The 17,581-nt window shown below is 61.8% G+C and overlaps 1 protein-coding gene across 1 annotated transcript in view; it reads right to left on the bottom strand.

Moving 5' to 3' along the window:
• Window positions 1–779: 779 nt before the first annotated feature.
• Window positions 780–17,581, bottom strand: part of LOC104917059 (histone-lysine N-methyltransferase SETD1A-like) — a 34,672-nt gene continuing 17,870 nt past the window's right edge. Inside the window, 11 exon segments of the mRNA XM_085215367.1 lie at window positions 780–3,035; window positions 4,165–4,302; window positions 5,284–5,403; window positions 6,089–6,199; window positions 8,145–8,198; window positions 8,200–8,312; window positions 10,411–11,070; window positions 11,627–11,717; window positions 13,222–13,427; window positions 14,669–14,762; window positions 14,869–14,987. Coding sequence (XP_085071493.1) covers window positions 2,862–3,035; window positions 4,165–4,302; window positions 5,284–5,403; window positions 6,089–6,199; window positions 8,145–8,198; window positions 8,200–8,312; window positions 10,411–11,070; window positions 11,627–11,717; window positions 13,222–13,427; window positions 14,669–14,762; window positions 14,869–14,987 — 1,880 coding nt within the window. The 3' untranslated portion in view covers window positions 780–2,861.

Genomic DNA, 17,581 nt, shown 5'->3' on the forward strand with positions numbered 1-17,581 from the left:
GACCCCCCCAAATATTCCCCCATTAAAGAGATCAGAACCTCCCCCCCCCCCCCCGCCTTGAATTCCTTCCAAAATATTGAAGACCCCCCCCACCAAAATCCAACCTCACCACTATTTGGGACCCCTCCCCAAATACTGAACCCCCCCATCCCCAAAATATTCAGTTTCCCCCCCAGACACTGACATCCTCCCCCCCCCCCCAAAAAAAATCACTCCCACCCCCCCATTTTCAGTCCCCCTCCCCAAAATAACGCATCTTTTCCCGCTAAATTAAGTGCCCCCCCCCCAAAAAAAATCAGGCCGTTCATCCCTCATTGAACCCCCCCACAAGCCAGAGAGCCCCCAAAATACTGTTGCCCCCCCCATCCCATAATATTGAACCCCCCCCAAACATTCCCCCCCACCCTATAATATCGACTCCCCTCCACCAAATATTCCCTCCCCCCATCCCATAATATTGAACCCCCCCCCAAGTTCCCCCCCCTCCCCATAATATCGACTCCCCCCCCTCCAAACATCCCCCACCCCCCAATATGGATTTCCCCCCTCCCAAATATTCCCCTCCCCCCCATTGAATCCCCAGCCCCAAATCTGTGCCCCCCCCCCAAAAATATTCACACCCCCCCCCAACACCAGACCCCCTGCCCCACATTATCACCCCCCCCCCCCACCCCACCCAGCAAAGATTCAGCACTTTTCCCCACGAAATTCAGTGGTTTTCACCCAAAATTCACCCCCCCCACCCCTAAAAAAAAAAAAAAAAACCAAACCTGCAGCTCTTTCAAAGCTCCATGGCCACTTTATAAAAACGGGGGGGGCCCGGGGGGGCCCCGTATCAACATATGTACAGGGGCATTTACAGGGGTCTGTACAGGGGGATGTACAGCTATGTACAGCCGGACGCGGCCGGCGTTTCTACAAGAAACAGCCAACAACGGGGGGGGGCCTTCTCCGGGGAAAAGGGGGGGGCCACCAACGAGGTGTCATGGCCACCGACAAGGTGTCATGGCCGCCAACGAGGAGCTGTCATGGCCGACAAGGTGGTGTCATGGCTGCCAACAGGGAGCTGTCATGGCCGACAAGGTGCTGTCATGGCTGCCGAGGTGCTGTCATGGCCGACAAGGCGGTGTCATGGCTGCCAACAGGGAGCTGTCATGGCCGACAAGGTGCTGTCATGGCCGACAAGGCGGTGTCATGGCTGCCAACAGGGAGCTGTCATGGCTGACAAGGTGGTGTCATGGCCGCCGAGGTGGTGTCATGGCCGACAAGGCGGTGTCATGGCTGCCAACAGGGAACTGTCATGGCCGACAAGGTGCTGTCATGGCTGCCGAGGTGGTGTCATGGCCGACAAGGTGCTGTCATGGCCGCCGAGGTGGTGTCATGGCCGACAAGGCGGTGTCATGGCTGCCAACAGGGAGCTGTCATGGCCGACAAGGTGCTGTCATGGCCGCCAAGGTGCTGTCATGGCCGACAAGGTGCTGTCATGGCTGCCGAGGTGCTGTCATGGCCGACAAGGTGGTGTCATGGCCGACAAGGTGGTGTCATGGCCGACAAGGTGGTGTCATGGCTGCCAACAGGGAGCTGTCATGGCCGACAAGGTGCTGTCATGGCTGCCGAGGTGGTGTCATGGCCAACAAGGTGGTGTCATGGCTGCCAACAGGGAGCTGTCATGGCTGACAAGGTGGTGTCATGGCTGCCAACGAGGAGCTGTCATGGCCGCCGACAAGGTGTCATGGCTGCCAACAAGGAGCTGTCATGGCCGACAAGGTGGTGTCATGGCTGACAAGGTGGTATCAACCACCGCCATGACATCACCACCATCACGTGGCCACCGCCATGATGGCGCCACCGCTGCCACACGACCGCCACACGATGGCGCCACCACCGCCACATGACCGCCATGATGGCGTCACCGCTACCATATGACCGCCATAATGGCGTCACCGCTACCACATGACCGCCATAATGGCGTCACCGCTGCCACATGACCGCCATAATGGCGTCACCGCCACCACACGACCGCCATGATGGCGTCACTGCTACCATATGACCGCCATGATGACGCCACCGCTGCCATATGACCGCCATGACGGCGTCACCGCTGCCACACGACCGCCACGATGGCGTCACCGCTGCCACATGACCGCCATAATGGAGTCACCGCTGCCATATGACCGCCATAATGGCGTCACCGCTACCGTATGACCCCCATGATGGCGTCACCGCTGCCATATGACCGCCATGATGGCGTCACCGCCGCCACACGACCGCCGCCACACGACCGCCACAATGACGCCACCGTCGCCACATGACCGCCATAATGGTGTCACCGCTACCATATGACTGCCATGATGGCGCCACCGCCGCCACACGACCGCCACAATGATGCCACCGCCGCCACACGACCGCCATAATGGTGTCACCGCTACCATATGACAGCCATGATGGCGTCACCGCTGCCACACGACCGCCATAATGGCGTCACCGCTGCCATATGACCACCATAATGGCGTCACCGCTGCCATATGACCGCCATGATGACGCCACCACTACCACACGACCGCCATGATGGCACCACCGCTGCCATATGACCACCATAATGGCGCCACCGCCGCCACAAGACCGCCATAATGACGCCGCTGCCACATGACCGCCATAATGGCGTCACCGCCGCCACACGACCGCCACGATGGCGCCACCGCCGCCACCATCCAACCACAGCGACGTCACCGCCGCCACCCGACCGCCGCCACGATGCCATCGCTTGCCCTACGACCGCCACGACGACGTCGCCACCGCCATCCGCCACGTTATTGACCGCCGCCACGACCTCGCCGCCGCGCCACCGCGCCGCGCCGCCATCAGTTGAGCGTGCCGCGGCAGCTGTCGGTGCGGCAGAGGCAGGGGATCTTGGTGTCCTCGATGGGGAACTTGTAGTCGTAGGTGATCTCCTCGTTGACGCCGATGGGCTGCTTGGAGTAGATGACGATCTTCTTCTGCGCCTCCAGCGTGATCACCTTGGCGTAGCAGTTGGGCTGGGGGGGGAAATGGGGGGTGGTTGGGGGGCGGTCGGGGGGATTCCGGGGGGATTTGGGGCAGTTGGGGCAATTTGGGGGCAGTTGGGGCAATTTGGGGGCAGTTGGGGATGATTTGGGGGCAGATGGGGATGATTTGGGGGCAGATGGGGATGATTTGGGGGCAATTTGGGGGCAGCTGGGGATGATTTGGGGGCAGTTGGGGATGATTTGGGGGCAATTTGGGGCAGCTGAGGCAATTTGGGGGCAGTTGGGGATGATTTGGGGGCAGTTGGGGATGATTTGGGGGCAATTTGGGGCAGTTGAGGCAATTTGGGGGCAGTTGGGGATGATTTGGGGCAGTTGGGGATGATTTGGGGGCAGTTGGGGATGATTTGGGGGCAATTTGGGGGCAGTTGGGGCAATTTGGGGGCAATTTGGGGGCAGTTGAGGCAATTTGGGGGCAGTTGAGGCAATTTGGGGGCACTTTGGAGTCCCTTTGGGGCCACTTTAGGGTCACCTCAGGGTCACTTTGGGGTCTCTTTGGGGTCACTTTAGGTTCACCTCGGGGTCACTTTGGGGTCTCTTTGGGGTCACCTTGGGGTCTCTTTAGGGCTACTTTGGGGTCACCTCGGGGTCACTTTGGGGTCCCTTTGGGGTCACCCTGGGGTCCCTTTGGGGCCACTTTAGGGTCACCTTGGGGTCCCTTTGGGGTCTCTTTGGGGTCACTTTGGGGTCACCTTGGGGTCTCTTTGGGGTCACTTTAGGGTCACCTTGGGGTCATCTTGGGGTCCCTTTGGGGTCACCTTGGGGTCCCTTTGGGGTCACCCTGGGGTCACCTTGGGGTCCCCCCGGGGACACTTTGGGGCCACTTTAGGGTCACCTTGGGGTCACCCTGGGGACACTTTGGGGTCCCTTTGGAGTCCCTTTGGGGTCACCTTGGGGTCACTTTGGGGTCACTTTAGGGTCACCTTGGGGTCCCTTTGGGGTCTCTTTGGGGTCACTTTAGGGTCACCTTGGGGTCATCTTGGGGTCCCTTTGGGGTCACCTTGGGGTCCCTTTGGGGTCACCCTGGGGACACTTTGGGGACACTTTGGGGTCACCTTGGGGTCCCTTTGGGGCCACTTTGGGGTCCCTCCGAGGCGCTCACCGTGCAGCAGTGGTTGATGAATCGCGCCAGGTTGCCGCACTTGGTGGCGTCGATGATGGTGTCGTGGTCAACCCGGAACAGGTAACTGCTGCCAATGCCCTGCTGCGCGTAGCGCTTCTCACGCATGTCCGCCACCACCTGCGGGGTCGGGGGGCTTATATGGGATTTCGGGGGTCTTATATGGGATTTGGGGGGTCCTATATGGGATTTGGGGGGTCCTATGGGGCTCTATGGGGGATTTGGGGGGTCCTACGGGGCTCTATGGGGGATTCGGGGTCTCTGCTGGGCGTAGCGCTTCTCACGCATGTCGGCCACCACCTGCGGGGTCGGGGGGCTTATATGGGATTTCGGGGGTCTTATATGGGATTTGGGGTCTTATATGGGATTTGGGGGGTCTTATATGGGATTTGGGGGGGTCCTATGGGGTCTCTGCTGGGCGTAGCGCTTCTCATGCATGTCGGCTACCACCTGCGGGGGTTGGGGGGCTTATATGGGATTTCGGGGGTCTTATATGGGATTTGGGGGGTCTTATATGGGACTTGGGGGGTCCTATGGGGTCTCTGCTGGGCGTAGCGCTTCTCACGCATGTCGGCCACCACCTGCGGGGTTGGGGGGCTTATATGGGATTTGGGGGGTCCTATATGGGATTTGGGGTTCCTACGGGGTTCTATGGGGGATTTGGGGGTTCCTATGGGGTTCTATGGGGGATCTGGGGTCTCTGCTAGGCATAGCACTTCTCACACATGTCAACCACCAGCTGCGGGGTTTTGGGGGTGCTTCTGGGGTTCTAGGGGGGATTTGGGGTTACGATGGGATTCTATGGGGGGATTTGGGGGTTCTACGGGGGATATGGGATTCCTAAGGAGTTCTAGGGGGTATTTGAGGGGTTCTATGGGGGCTCTCTGGGGCACTATGGGGCTCTATGGGATTTATGGGGTTTTAGGGCCGACCTGCCGGATGTTCTGCCCCACCACTCGATGGCTACGGGGCTCTATGGGATTTCTTTATGGGATTTTACGGGGCTTTAGGGCCGACCTGCCGGATGTTCTGCCCCACCACTCGATGGCTACGGGGCTCTATGGGATTTCTTTATGGGATTTATGGGGTTTTAGGGCCGACCTGCCGGATGTTCTGCCCCACGTATTCGATCACCATCTCGTCGGCAGCGATCGGCTCCATGGCAAACAGCCCCCATTCGTGGATGCGGCTCCGACCGAACCGCAGGCGCTTCTTACGGAACTGGGGGGGGAAAAGGGCAGGAGTGGGGCAGGAGTGGGGCAGGAGTGGGGCAGGAGTGGGGCACAAATGGAGTGGGGCAGGAGTTGGGCAGGAGTTGGGCAGGAGTGGGGCAGGAATGGAGTGGGGGCAGGAGTGGGGCACACATGGAGTGGGGCAGGAGTGGGGCATACATGGAGTGGGGCAGGAGTGGGGCAGGAATGGAGTGGGGGCAGGAGTGGGGCAGGAATGGAGTGGGGCAGGAATGGAGTGGGGCAGGAATGGAGTGGGGCACACATGGAGTGGGGCACACATGGAGTGGGGCAGGAATGGGGCACACACGGAGTGGGGCAGGAATGGGGCACACACGGAGTGGGGCAGGAATGGGGCACACATGAAGTGGGGCAGGAGTGGGGCAGCAGTGGGGCACACATGGAGTGGGGCAGGAATGGGGCAGGAGTGGGGCAGGAGTGGAGTGGGGCAGGAATGGGGCACACATGGAGTGGGGCACACAGGGAACCCTATAAGGACACAAGGACACGCGAGGGGGGACACACGGACACACGAGGCCACAGGAGGAGGACACACGGACACACAGACACACAGACACACGGACACACGGACACGCGGACACGCAGACACGCAGACACGCAGACACGCAGACACGCAGACACGCAGACGGACGCGGGCGGAGGACAGACGGACGCACCTTGAGCTGGTTGAGTTTGAGCAGCTCGCTGTCCAGCAGCGCCGCGGAGCCGATGGCGCTGAGCAGCCGGCGCTGCTCCGAACGGCGCTCAGACAGAACGCGGTTGGGGCCCTCGGGGGAGCGGGACATCGGGGTCAGCGGGGACATCGGGGTCAGCGGGGGTCATTTGGGGTCAGCGGGGACATCGGGGACGTTTTGGGTCAGCGGGGACATCGGGGTCAGCGGGGGTCATTTGGGCTCAGCGGGGACATCGGGGACGTTTTGGGGTCAGCGGGGACATCGGGGTCAGCGGGGGTCATTTGGGGTCAGCGGGGACATCGGGGACGTTTTGGGGTCAGCGGGGACATCGGGGTCAGCGGGGGTCATTTGGGCTCAGCGGGGACATCGGGGACGTTTTGGGGTCAGCGGGGGTCACTTGGGGTCAGTGGGGACATCGGGGACGTTTTGGGGTCAGCGGGGGTCCCTTGGGGTTGGTGGGGGCATCGGGGATGTTTTGGGGTCAGCGGGGGTCACTTGGGGTCAGCAGGGACATTTTGGGGTCATTTGGGGTCAGCGGGGACATCGGGGACATTTTGGGGTCAGCGGGGGTCACTTGGGGTCAGCGGGGACATTTTGGGGTCATTTGGGGTCAGCGGGGACATTGGGGACCTTTTGGGGTTGGCGGGGACATTTTGGGGTCATTTGGGGTCAGCAGGGACATTTTGGGGACCTTTTGGGGTCAGCGGGGGTCACTTGGGGTCGGTGGGGGCATTGGGGACATTTTGGGGTCAGCGGGGACATTGGGGAAGTTTTGGGGTCATTTGGAGTCAGTGGGGAACACTGGGAGACATTGAAGGTCAGCGGGGCAGATTTTGGTCCGATTCGGAGCAGATTTTGGGTCAGATTTTGGGTCATTTTGGGGTAGATTTCGGTCCAATTCGGAGCAGATTTTGGGGTCATTTTGGGGTAGATTTTGGTCCGATTCGGAGCAGATTTTGGGTCACATTTTGGGGCAGATTTCGGTCCGATTTGGGTCACATTTTGGGTCAGATTATGGGGTCATTTTGGGGTAGATTTTGGCCCGATTCGGAGCAGATTTTGGGGTAATTTTCGGTCTGATTCAGAGCAGATTTTTGGGTCAGATTTTGGGGTAGATTTTGGGGCAGATTTTGGGGTCATTTTAGGGTGGATTTCGGTCCGATTCAGAGCAGATTTTGGGTCACATTTTGGGGTAGATTTTGGTCCGATTCGGAGCAGATTTTGGGTCAGATTTTGGGTCAGATTTTGGGGTCATTTTGGGGCAGATTTCGGTCCGATTCGAAGTAGATGTTGGGGCCGTTTTGGGGCCGTTTTGGGTCGGATTTTGGGTCGGATTTTGGGGTAGATTTCGGTCCGATTCGGAGCAGATTTGGGGTCAGATTTTGGGGTAGATTTCGGTCCGATTCGAGGTACATGTTGGGGCCGTTTTGGGGCCATTTTGGGTCGGATTTTGGGGCAGATTTCGGTCCGATTCGCAGCAGCTTTTGGATCAGATTTTGGGGCCATTTTGGGGCAGATTTCGGTCTGATTCGGAGCAGATTTTGGGTCAGATTTTGGGTCAGATTTTGGGGTAGATTTCGGTCCAATTCGGAGCAGCTTTTGGGTCAGATTTTGGGGCCATTTTGGGGCAGATTTCAGTCCAATTCGGAGCAGATTTTGGGTCAGATTTTGGGGTAGATTTCGGTCCGATTCGAGGTACATGTTGGGGCCGTTTTGAGGCCATTTTGGGTCGGATTTTGGGGTAGATTTCGGTCCGATTCAGAGCAGCTTTTGGGTCAGATTTTGGGGCCATTTTGGGATAGATTTCGGTTCGATTCAGAGCAGATTTTGGGGCAGATTTTGGGGCCATTTTGGGGCAGATTTCAGTCCGATTCGGAGCAGATTTTGGGGCAGATTTTGGGTCAGATTTTGGTGCAGATTTCGGTCCGATTCGAGGTACATGTTGGGGCCGTTTTGGGGCCGTTGTGGGGCCGTTGTGGGTGGGATTTCGGAGCGATTCGGGGCCGCCCTGTGCCCGCCCCGGGGCAGCGCTGCGTACCTGGGTGTCGGGGCCGTCGGGGTCGGGCGGCGGCGCGGGACAGGGGTGCAGGTTAGCGCGCCTTCTCCCTGCGGCTGATGGGGTAGAAGCCCTCGCTGCGCGCGCTGCCGGTGCGGTGCTCACGGCTCTCTGCGCAGCGCCGGCGCCGGGGGCTGCGGCTCCGGGTCAGTGCCACCGTTAAGGGACAGGGGGGGGAGAAGGACGGGGCTCTGCGAACCCAAACGTCCCGCAACGCCGGGAAGCCGCAGCGCTGCCAGCCCAACGCCCTGCATCACGCAGCCGGGCGACCCCAAAGCCCTGGGACCCCAAAGCCCAGCATCCCACAGCCCTGGGACCCCAAAGCCCAGCATCCCACAGCCATGGGACCCCAAAGCCCCAGGATCCCAAAGCCCAGCATCCCACAGCCATGAGACCCCAAAGCCCTGGGACCCCAAAGCCCCGGGACCCCAACACCCAGCATCCCACAGCCATGGGACCCCAAAGCCCTGGGACCCCAAAGCCCAGCATCCCACAGCCATGGGACCCCAAAGCCCTGGGACCCCAACGCCCCAGGATCCCAAAGCCCAGCATCCCACAGCCATGAGACCCCAACGCCCAACATCCCACAGCCCTGGGACCCCAAAGCCCTGGGACCCCAACACCCAGCATCCCACAGCCATGAGACCCCAACACCCAGCACCCTGGGACCCCAAAGCCCAGCATCCCACAGCCATGGGACCCCAAAAGCCCTGGGACCCCAAAACCCTGGGACCCCAAAGCCCAACATCCCACAGCCATGGGACCCCACAGCGCTGCGATCCCAAAGCCCAGAACCCTGGCAACCCACAGCCCTAAGCTCCCTCCCACCACCCCAAGACCCTTCCCCACACCCCCCAAACCCCTTCCTACCACCCCTAAACCCCTCTCCACCACCTCAAGACCCCTTCCTGTAACCCCAAGACCCCTCCCACCACTTCCCCACGACCCCAAGACCCCTCCCCCCACAGCCTCCAAACCCCTTCCTACCACCCCTAAACCCCTCCCCCCATCTCCCCACAACCCCAAACCCCTTCCCACCACCCCCAAACCCCTTCCTACCACCCCAAAACCCCTTCCTACAATTTCAAGACCCCTCCCACCACCCCAAACCCCTCCCTCCACTCCCAAACCCCTTCCAAACCCTTAGGGTTAGGGTTAGGGTTACGACCCAAACCCCTTCCCACCACCCAAAACCCCTTCCACCACCCCCAAACCCCTTCCCACCACCCCCAAACCCCTTCCTACCACCCCAAAACCCCTTCCTACAATTTCAAGACCCCTCCCCCCACCCCTAAACCCCTTCCCACCACCCCAAACCCCCTCTCCACAACCCCAAACCCCCTCCCCCCACCCCCAAACCCCTTCCTACCACCCTAAACCCCTTCCTACAATCTCAAGACCCCTCCCTCACCCCTAAACCCTTCCCACCACCCCCAAACCCCTCTCCACCCCCAAACCCCTTCCCACCCCCCCAAAACCCCTCTCCACCACTCCAAGACCCCTCCCTCCACCCCCAAACCCCTTCCTACAATCTCAAGACCCCCCCACCACCCCTAAACCCCTTCCTACAATCTCAAGACCCCTCCCCCCACCCCTAAACCCCTTCCCACCACCCCCAAACCCCTTCCCACCCCCCCAAAACCCTCTCCACCACTCCCTCCACCACACCCTAAACCCCTTCCTACAATCTCAAGACCCCCCCACCACCCCCAAACCCCTTCCTACAATCTCAAGACCCCCCCCACCACCCCCAAACCCCTTCCTACAATCTCAAGACCCCCCCCTCCACCCCCAAACCCCTTCCTACAATTTCAAGACCCCTCCCACCACCCCCAAACCCCTTCCTACAACCTCAAGATACCTCTCCCCACCCCCAAACCCCTTCCTATGGCCCCAAAACCCCTCCCACCACTTCCCCACGACCCCAACCCCCTTCCTACCACCCCCAAACCCCCTCCCTCCACCCCCAAACCCCTTCCTATGGCCCCCAAACCCCCTCCCCACCTCCCCCACCCCCAAACCCCTTCCTACCACCCCTAAACCCCTTCCTACAATCTCAAGACCCCCCCACACCACCCCTAAACCCCTTCCTACAATTTCAAGACCCCCTCCCCTCACCCCCAAACCCCCTCCCCACCCCCCAAACCCCCTCCCTCACCCCCAAACCCCCTCCCCACCCCCAAACCCCTCCCCACACCCCCAAACCCCCCACACCCCCCCTCCCCTCCCCGTTTCCCCCAAAGGATATCGGTGTGATGCACCCAGTGGGTGTCGTTGAGCCAGTGGGTGCCGCTGTCCTCCTGCAGCAGCCTCTGGTAGGTGATCTGCAGGAACCTCATGTCCTCGGCGTCCAGCCCGGCGCTCCAGATGTCGTACAGAATCGTCATCTGCTCAAATTCGCTGCGCGGGGGGAACGACGGCGGCGGGGGAGGGGGGGACCTGGGGGGACCCGGCTGGACCCCGCGAGGCCGCAGCCATCGCCGGGCCGACCCCCCCTCGGCGTCCTCGTCTTCGTCCCCTTCATCTTCATCATCTTCCTCCTCCTCCTCCTCCCCGGCGCTGCTGCCGCTCTCCTCCTCGTCGTCTTCCTCCTCCTCCTCATCCTCGCTGTCGCTGGAGGAGGCGGTGGGGGCGGGGGGGGGCCGGTGCCGTTTGCGGCGTTGGGGGGGGTTTTGTTGTTGTTGTTGTTGTTGTTGTTGTTGTTGTTGTTGTTGGGGGGGGGGGGGAGGGGGTAACAGGGAGGCGGCGCTTTGCGTTTCGTGCCCCCCCAAACCGGGACCCCGACCAATTCCTCGGGGGCTTCCAGCACCTCGGGAGCTTCCAGTCGAGGCGCTTCTGAGGTTGCGGGGGGGGGTCGGGCGGCGTAATTGTGCTCCCTCCATAACGGGGAGACCCCCCCCCCGTCCTCCTCACCGCCCCCTTCGTCTTCCTCTTCGTCCTCCTCCTCCTCCTCCTCCTCCTCATCCTCCGGCGCTTCCCCTCCCCTCGTTAAGGCGATGGCGGCCAACACGGCCAGGTCCCCTCCCCCCCCGCCCCCCCAGCCCCGACTCCAACAACCGGAGCCGGAGTATCTGGGGTCCCCCCGACCCCCCAGCCACCCCCCTGCCCCCCCCCTGGCCAACTCCAGCAGCGACGTCGCCCCCAGGCGTTCGGCCGTAGGGCGGTGGGGGGGGGCCGGGCGACGATTCGGGGCTCTGCGGTGGGGGGGAGCGGAAGCCGAAGCCCCTCCCCCATCTTCTACCCCCCAGCTTTTAACCATGGAAGCGTGGTCGGCTGGGAGGTTGCAGACGGGGCGGCCCGAGGGGCGGGGGGGGTCCCGGCGACGCTGGGGGGGGGGAGGTGGGGCGGGAGGAGGGGGTGGGGGCGGGGGAGGGGGAGGGGGTGAAAGCGAGGGGGGGCGGGGGGGGGAGAGAGGGGCTGGAGGTTGGGGGGGGGGAGGGGGGGAGGGGGGGCGAGGGGGGGGCTCCTCCAGGGTCTTGCGGCGTTTCTTGGGGGGGGGTAAAAGGGGGAGGGGGGAGGGGGGGCGAGGGGGGGGCGGCGGCGGCGGCTGCGGCGCTGTGGGGAGAAAAATGGGGGGGGGTGAGTGAGGGGGGGGGGATTTGGGGGGGGAGTGTGGGGAGGGGAATTGGGGGGGTGTGGGGGGGATTTGGGACAATTTGGGGGCATTTAGGGGAAACGTGGGGAGATTTGGGGGCAGTTTGGGGCCATTTAGGAAAACCGTGGGGGGATTTGGGGCAGTTTGGGGTCATTTATGGGAAGCGTGGGGGGATTTGGGGCAGTTTGGGGTCATTTATGGGAAGCGTGGGGGGAGTTGGGGCAGTTTGGGGTCATTTATGGGAAGCGTGGGGGGATTTGGGGGCGATTTGGGACCATTTGGGAAAACTGTGGGGGGATTTGGGGGGGGGGGGAGGGGAATTGGGGGGGTTGTGGGGGGGGTTTGGGACAATTTGGGGGCATTAAGGGGAAACGTGGGGAGATTTGGGGGGTGGGGGGCGTTTGGGACCATTTAGAGGAAATGCGGGGGGGAAACGTGAGGGGATTTGGGGCAGTTTGGGGTCATTTATGGGAAGCGTGGGGGATTTGGGGCAGTTTGGGGCCATTTAGGAAAACTGTGGGGGGATTTGGGGCAGTTTGGGGTCATTTATGGGAAGCGTGGGGGGATTTGGGGCAGTTTGGGGTCATTTATGGGAAGCGTGGGGGGATTTGGGGGCGATTTGGGACCATTTGGGAAAACTGTGGAGGGATTTGGGGGGGGGGGGTGGGGAGGGAATTGGGGGGGTTGTGGGGGGGTTTGGGACAATTTGGGGGCATTAAGGGGAAACGTGGGGAGATTTGGGGGGGGGGTGTTTGGGACCATTTAGAGGAAATGCGGGGGGGAAACGTGAGGGGATTTGGGGCAGTTTGGGGTCATTTATGGGAAGCGTGGGGGATTTGGGGGCGATTTGGGACCATTTGGGAAAACCGTGGGGGGATTTGGGGCAGTTTGGGGTCATTTAGGAAAACTGGGGGGGGATTTTGGGCAGTTTAAGGGAAAATTCAGGGGATCTGGGGACAGTTTGGGGCCATTTAGGGGAAATGTGGGGGGTTTGGGAGCAGTTTGGGGCCATTTAGGAGAACTGTGGGGGGTTTGGGGGCAGTTTGGGGCCATTTAGGGGAAATGTGGGGGGTTTGGGGGCAGTTTGGGGCCATTGAGGAGAACTGTGGGGGATTTGGGGGCAGTTTGGGGCCATTTAGGGGAAATGTGGGGGATTTGGGGGCAGTTTGGGGCCATTTAGGGGAAATGTGGGGGATTTGGGGGCAGTTTGGGGCCATTTAGGGGAACTGTGGGGGGTTTGGGGGCAGTTTGGGGCCATTTAGGGGAACTGTGGGGGGTTTGGAGGCAGTTTATAGGAAATACGGGGGGATTTGGGGCAGTTTGGGGGAGAGGTGGGGGGAGTTGGGGGTAATTTGGAACGATTTATGGGAAACGGGGGGGGATTTGGGGCAGTTAAGGGGAAATGCGGGGGGATTTGGGGCAGTTTATGGGAAATGGGGGGGGATTTGGGGCCTGGGCACTCACCCGGTTCGGGGCTGGGAGGCCGGGGGGGCTCAGGGGGCTCCTCGGCAGCGCTTTCATCTCAGAGGAGGAAGAAGACGAGGAGGAGGAGGAGGAAGAGGAGGATGAGGAGGAGGAGGAGGAGGAGGAAGAGCGGCTGCTGCCGGCCCCGCTCTCCTCTGAGCCTTCGTACAGGGAGAACTTGGAGGAGGAGCTGCTGGCGGCGTCGTCTGAGGGACACAAAGGGGCAAAACGTCACAGGACAGGCAGGAAAGGGACCCAAAGAGACAGAAAAGGGACCCAAAGTGACGGAAAAGGGACCCAAAGTGACGGAAAAGGGACCCAAAAATGAGGGAAAAGGGACCCAAAAATGAGGGAAACGAGTGAAAAACGGGTGAAAACTGAAAGAAACGGGACCGAAACACAGAACTGGTCCCTAAACGCACCAAAAACCCCACAACTGGCCCCAGAGCCATCAGACCTGACCCGAAAAAGCTCCAAACCCATCAGATCTGATCCCAAACCACCAGCCCTGACCCCAAAACCCCTGGATCTGACCCCAACCCCACCAGCCCCGACCCCGACCCCACCAGTCCTGATCCCCAGCCCCGACCCCGACCCCAAACCCCCAGCCCCAACCCCAACCCCACCAGTCCTGACCCCCAGCCCTGACCCCCAGCCCCCCCAGCCCCGACCCCAACCCCACCAGTTCAACCCCAACCCCGACCCCCCAGCCTCGACTCCAACCCCGACCCCAACCCCCCAGTCCGACCCCAACCCCCCCAGCCCTGACCCCCCAGTCTGACCCCGACCCCCCCAGTCCAACCCCAACCCTGACCCCCCCAGCCCCGACCCCGACCCCAACCCCCCAGCCTCGACCCCAACCCCACCAGTCCGATCCCAACCCCACCAGCCCCCACCCCAACCCCCACCCCAACCCCACCAGTCCTGACCCCCAGCCTGACCCCAACCCCCCCAGCCCCGACCCCAACCCCAACCCCGACCACACCAGTCCTGACCCCCAGCCCTGACCTCCAGCCCCAACCCCAACCCCCCAGTCCCGACCCCAACCCCACCAGCCCTGACCCCAACCCCCCCACTCTGACCCCAACCCCCCAGCCCCGACCCCAACCCCAACCCCGACCCCCCCAGCCCCACCAGTCCTGAACCCCAGCCCGACCCCAACCCCACCAGTCCCGACCCCAACCCCGACCCCAACCCCACCAGTCCTGACCCCAGCCGGACCCCAACCCCCCCCAGCCCCGACCCCAACCCCCTCAGCCCGACCCCAGCCCGACCCCAACCCCCCAGCCCCGACCCCGACCCCAGTCCCACCCCAACCCCCCAGTCCCGACCCCTCAGCCCCGACCCCGACCCCCCCAGCCCCACCAGTCCCGACCCCCAGCCCCGACCCCCAGTCTGACCCCAACCCCCCAGCCCCGACCCCGACCCCAATCCCAGCCCCCCTCACCGTGGCACGGCTCCCGTCTCTCCCTGGCCGCACTTCTCTCCTCCGGCCGCCTCCTGCGCCGCCTCCTGCGCACCTCCTCGTCCTCCTCCTCCTCCTGGGGGGGGGCGTGGAGCAGGGGGGGGGGTCAGGATTCTTCCCGGGGGGGGGGAGGGGGGGGTCCGGTGGATTTGGGGGCGAATTGGGGGGGGTTTGGGACCCACCTTTCCCGAGGACGACTCCTCGCTCTCCTCGCCTTCGCTGTCCAGGCGGAAAAGCTTGCGGCGCTTCGGGGCTGAGTCCGGGCGGGGGGTGCCGGGGGGGGCGCCGGGGGGGGCTTTGTCTGGGGGGGGGGGGACACAAAGGGTGACAGGAATTAGGGGGGCAGAAAGGGTGGCAGTAATTGGGGGGGGGTCTTTAGGGGGAGCATAAAGGGTGCCAGTAATTGGGGGGGGCTTGGGGGGTGACAATAATTGGGGGGGGGTCTTTAGGGGGAGCATAAAGGGTGGCAGTAATTGGGGGGGGTTTGGGGGGGGCACAGAGAGTGACAGTAATTGGGGGGGGTCTTTAGGGGGAGCATAAAGGGTGGCAGTAATTGGGGGGGGCTTGGGGGGGGCACTGAGAGTGACAGTAATTGGGGGGGGTCTTTGGCAAAGGCACAGAGGGTGACAATAATTGGGGGGGGGGTCTCTGGGGGGAGCATAAAGGGTGGCAGTAATTGGGGGGGGTCTTTTGGAGGGGGCACAAAGGGCGATGGTAATTGGGGGGGGGCAGAAAGGGTGGCAGTAATTGGGGGGGGGTCTTTGGGGGGAGCATAAATAATGACAGTGATTGGGGGGGGGTCTTTGGGGAGAGCATAAAGGGTGGCAGTAATTGGGGGGGGGGCTTGGGGGGGGCACAAGGGGTGACATTAATTGGGGGGGCTTGGGGGGGCGCAGAGGGTGACAATAATTGGGGGGGTCTTTGGGGGGAGCATAAAGGATGGCAGTAATTGGGGGGGGTTGGGGGGGGCACAGAGGGTGACAATAATTGGGGGGGGTCTTTGGGGAGAGCATAAAGGGCGATGGTAATTGGGGGGCGGCTTTGTCTGGGGGGGGGACAAAGGGTGACAGGAATTAGGGGGGCAGAAAGGGGGGCAGTAATTGTGGGGGGGACAGGGGGTGACAATAATTGGGGGGGGGTCTTTAGGGAGAGCATAAAGGGTGGCAGTAATTGGGGGGGTCTTTGGCGGGGGCACAGAGGGTGACAGTAATTGGGGGGGGGTCTTTAGGGGGAGCATAAAGGATGGCAGTAATTGGGGGGGGTCTTTTGGAAGGGGCACAAAGGGCGATGGTAATTGGGGGGGGCTTTGGGGGGGGACAAAGGGTGACAATAATTGGGGGGAGGGTCTTTGGGGAGGGCATAAAGGGTGACAGTAATTGGGGGGGGTCTTTAGGGGGAGCATAAAAAATGACCGACTGGGGGGGGGTCTTTGGAGAGAGCATAAAGGGTGGCAGTAATTGGGGGGGGGGTCTTTTGGAAGTGGCACAAAGGGCGATGGTAATTGGGGGGGGGCTTTGTCTGGGGGGGGGACAAAGGGTGACAGGAATTAGGGGGGCAGAAAGGGGGGGCAGTAGTTGGGGGGGTCTTTAGGGGGAGCATAAAGGGTGGCAGTAATTGGGCGGCTTGGGGGGGGCACTGAGAGTGACAGTAATTGGGGGGGGGTCTTTGGGGGGAGCATAAAGGGTGCCAGTAATTGGGGGGGGGACAGGGTGGTGACAATAATTGGGGGGGGATCTTTAGGGGGAGCATAAAGGGTGGCAGTAATTGGGGGGGGCTTGGGGGGGGGCACTGAGAGTGACATTAATTGGGGGGGGTCTTTGGCAAAGGCACAGAGGGTGACAATAATTGGGGGGGGGGTCTCTGGGGGGAGCATAAAGGGTGGCAGTAATTGGGGGGGGTCTTTTGGAGGGGGCACAAAGGGCGATGGTAATTGGGGGGGGCAGAAAGGGTGGCAGTAATTGGGGGGGGGTCTTTGGGGGGAGCATAAAAAATGACAGTGATTGGGGGGGGGGTCTTTGGGGAGGGCAGAAAGGGTGGCAGTAATTGGGGGGGGTCTTTGGGGAGGGCAGAAAGGGTGGCAGTAATTGGGGGGGGGGCTTGGGGGGGGCACAAGGGGTGACATTAATTGGGGGGGGCTTGGGGGGGCGCAGAGGGTGACAATAATTGGGGGGGGTCTTTGGGGGGAGCATAAAGGGTGGCAGTAATTGGGGGGGGCTTGGGGGGGGCACTGAGAGTGATATTAATTGGGGGGGGGTCTTTGGCAAAGGCACAGAGAGTGACAATAATTGGGGGGGGGTCTTTGGGGGGAGCATAAAGGGTGGCAGTAATTGGGGGGGGTCTTTTGGAGGGGGCACAAAGGGCGATGGTAATTGGGGGGGGCAGAAAGGGTGGCAGTAATTGGGGGGGGGTCTTTAGGGGGGGGCACAGAGGGGGACAGTAATTGGGGGGGGTCTTTGGGGGGAGCATAATAATGACAGTGATTGGGGGGGGGTCTTTGGGGAGAGCATAAAGGGTGGCAGTAATTGGGGGGGGGCTTGGAGGGGGGCACAAGGGGTGACATTAATTGGGGGGGGCTTGGGGGGGGCGCAGAGGGTGACAATAATTGGGGGGGGTCTTTAGGGAGAGCATAAAGGGTGGCAGTAATTGGGGGGGGCTTGGGGGGGGCACTGAGAGTGATATTAATTGGGGGGGGTCTTTGGCAAAGGCACAGAGGGTGACAATAATTGGGGGGGGGGCTTGGGGGGGGCACAAGGGGTGACATTAATTGGGGGGGGCTTGGGGGGGCGCAGAGGGGGACAGTAATTGGGGGGGGGTCTTTGGGGGGAGCATAAAGGATGGCAGTAATTGGGGGGGGGTTGGGGGGGCACTGAGAGTGACAGTAATTGGGGGGGGGTC

The sequence above is a fragment of the Meleagris gallopavo genome, unplaced genomic scaffold (assembly GCF_905368555.1).
Source record: "Meleagris gallopavo unplaced genomic scaffold, MGAL_WU_HG_1.1 scaffold_21, whole genome shotgun sequence".
Lineage (NCBI taxonomy): Eukaryota > Metazoa > Chordata > Aves > Galliformes > Phasianidae > Meleagris > Meleagris gallopavo.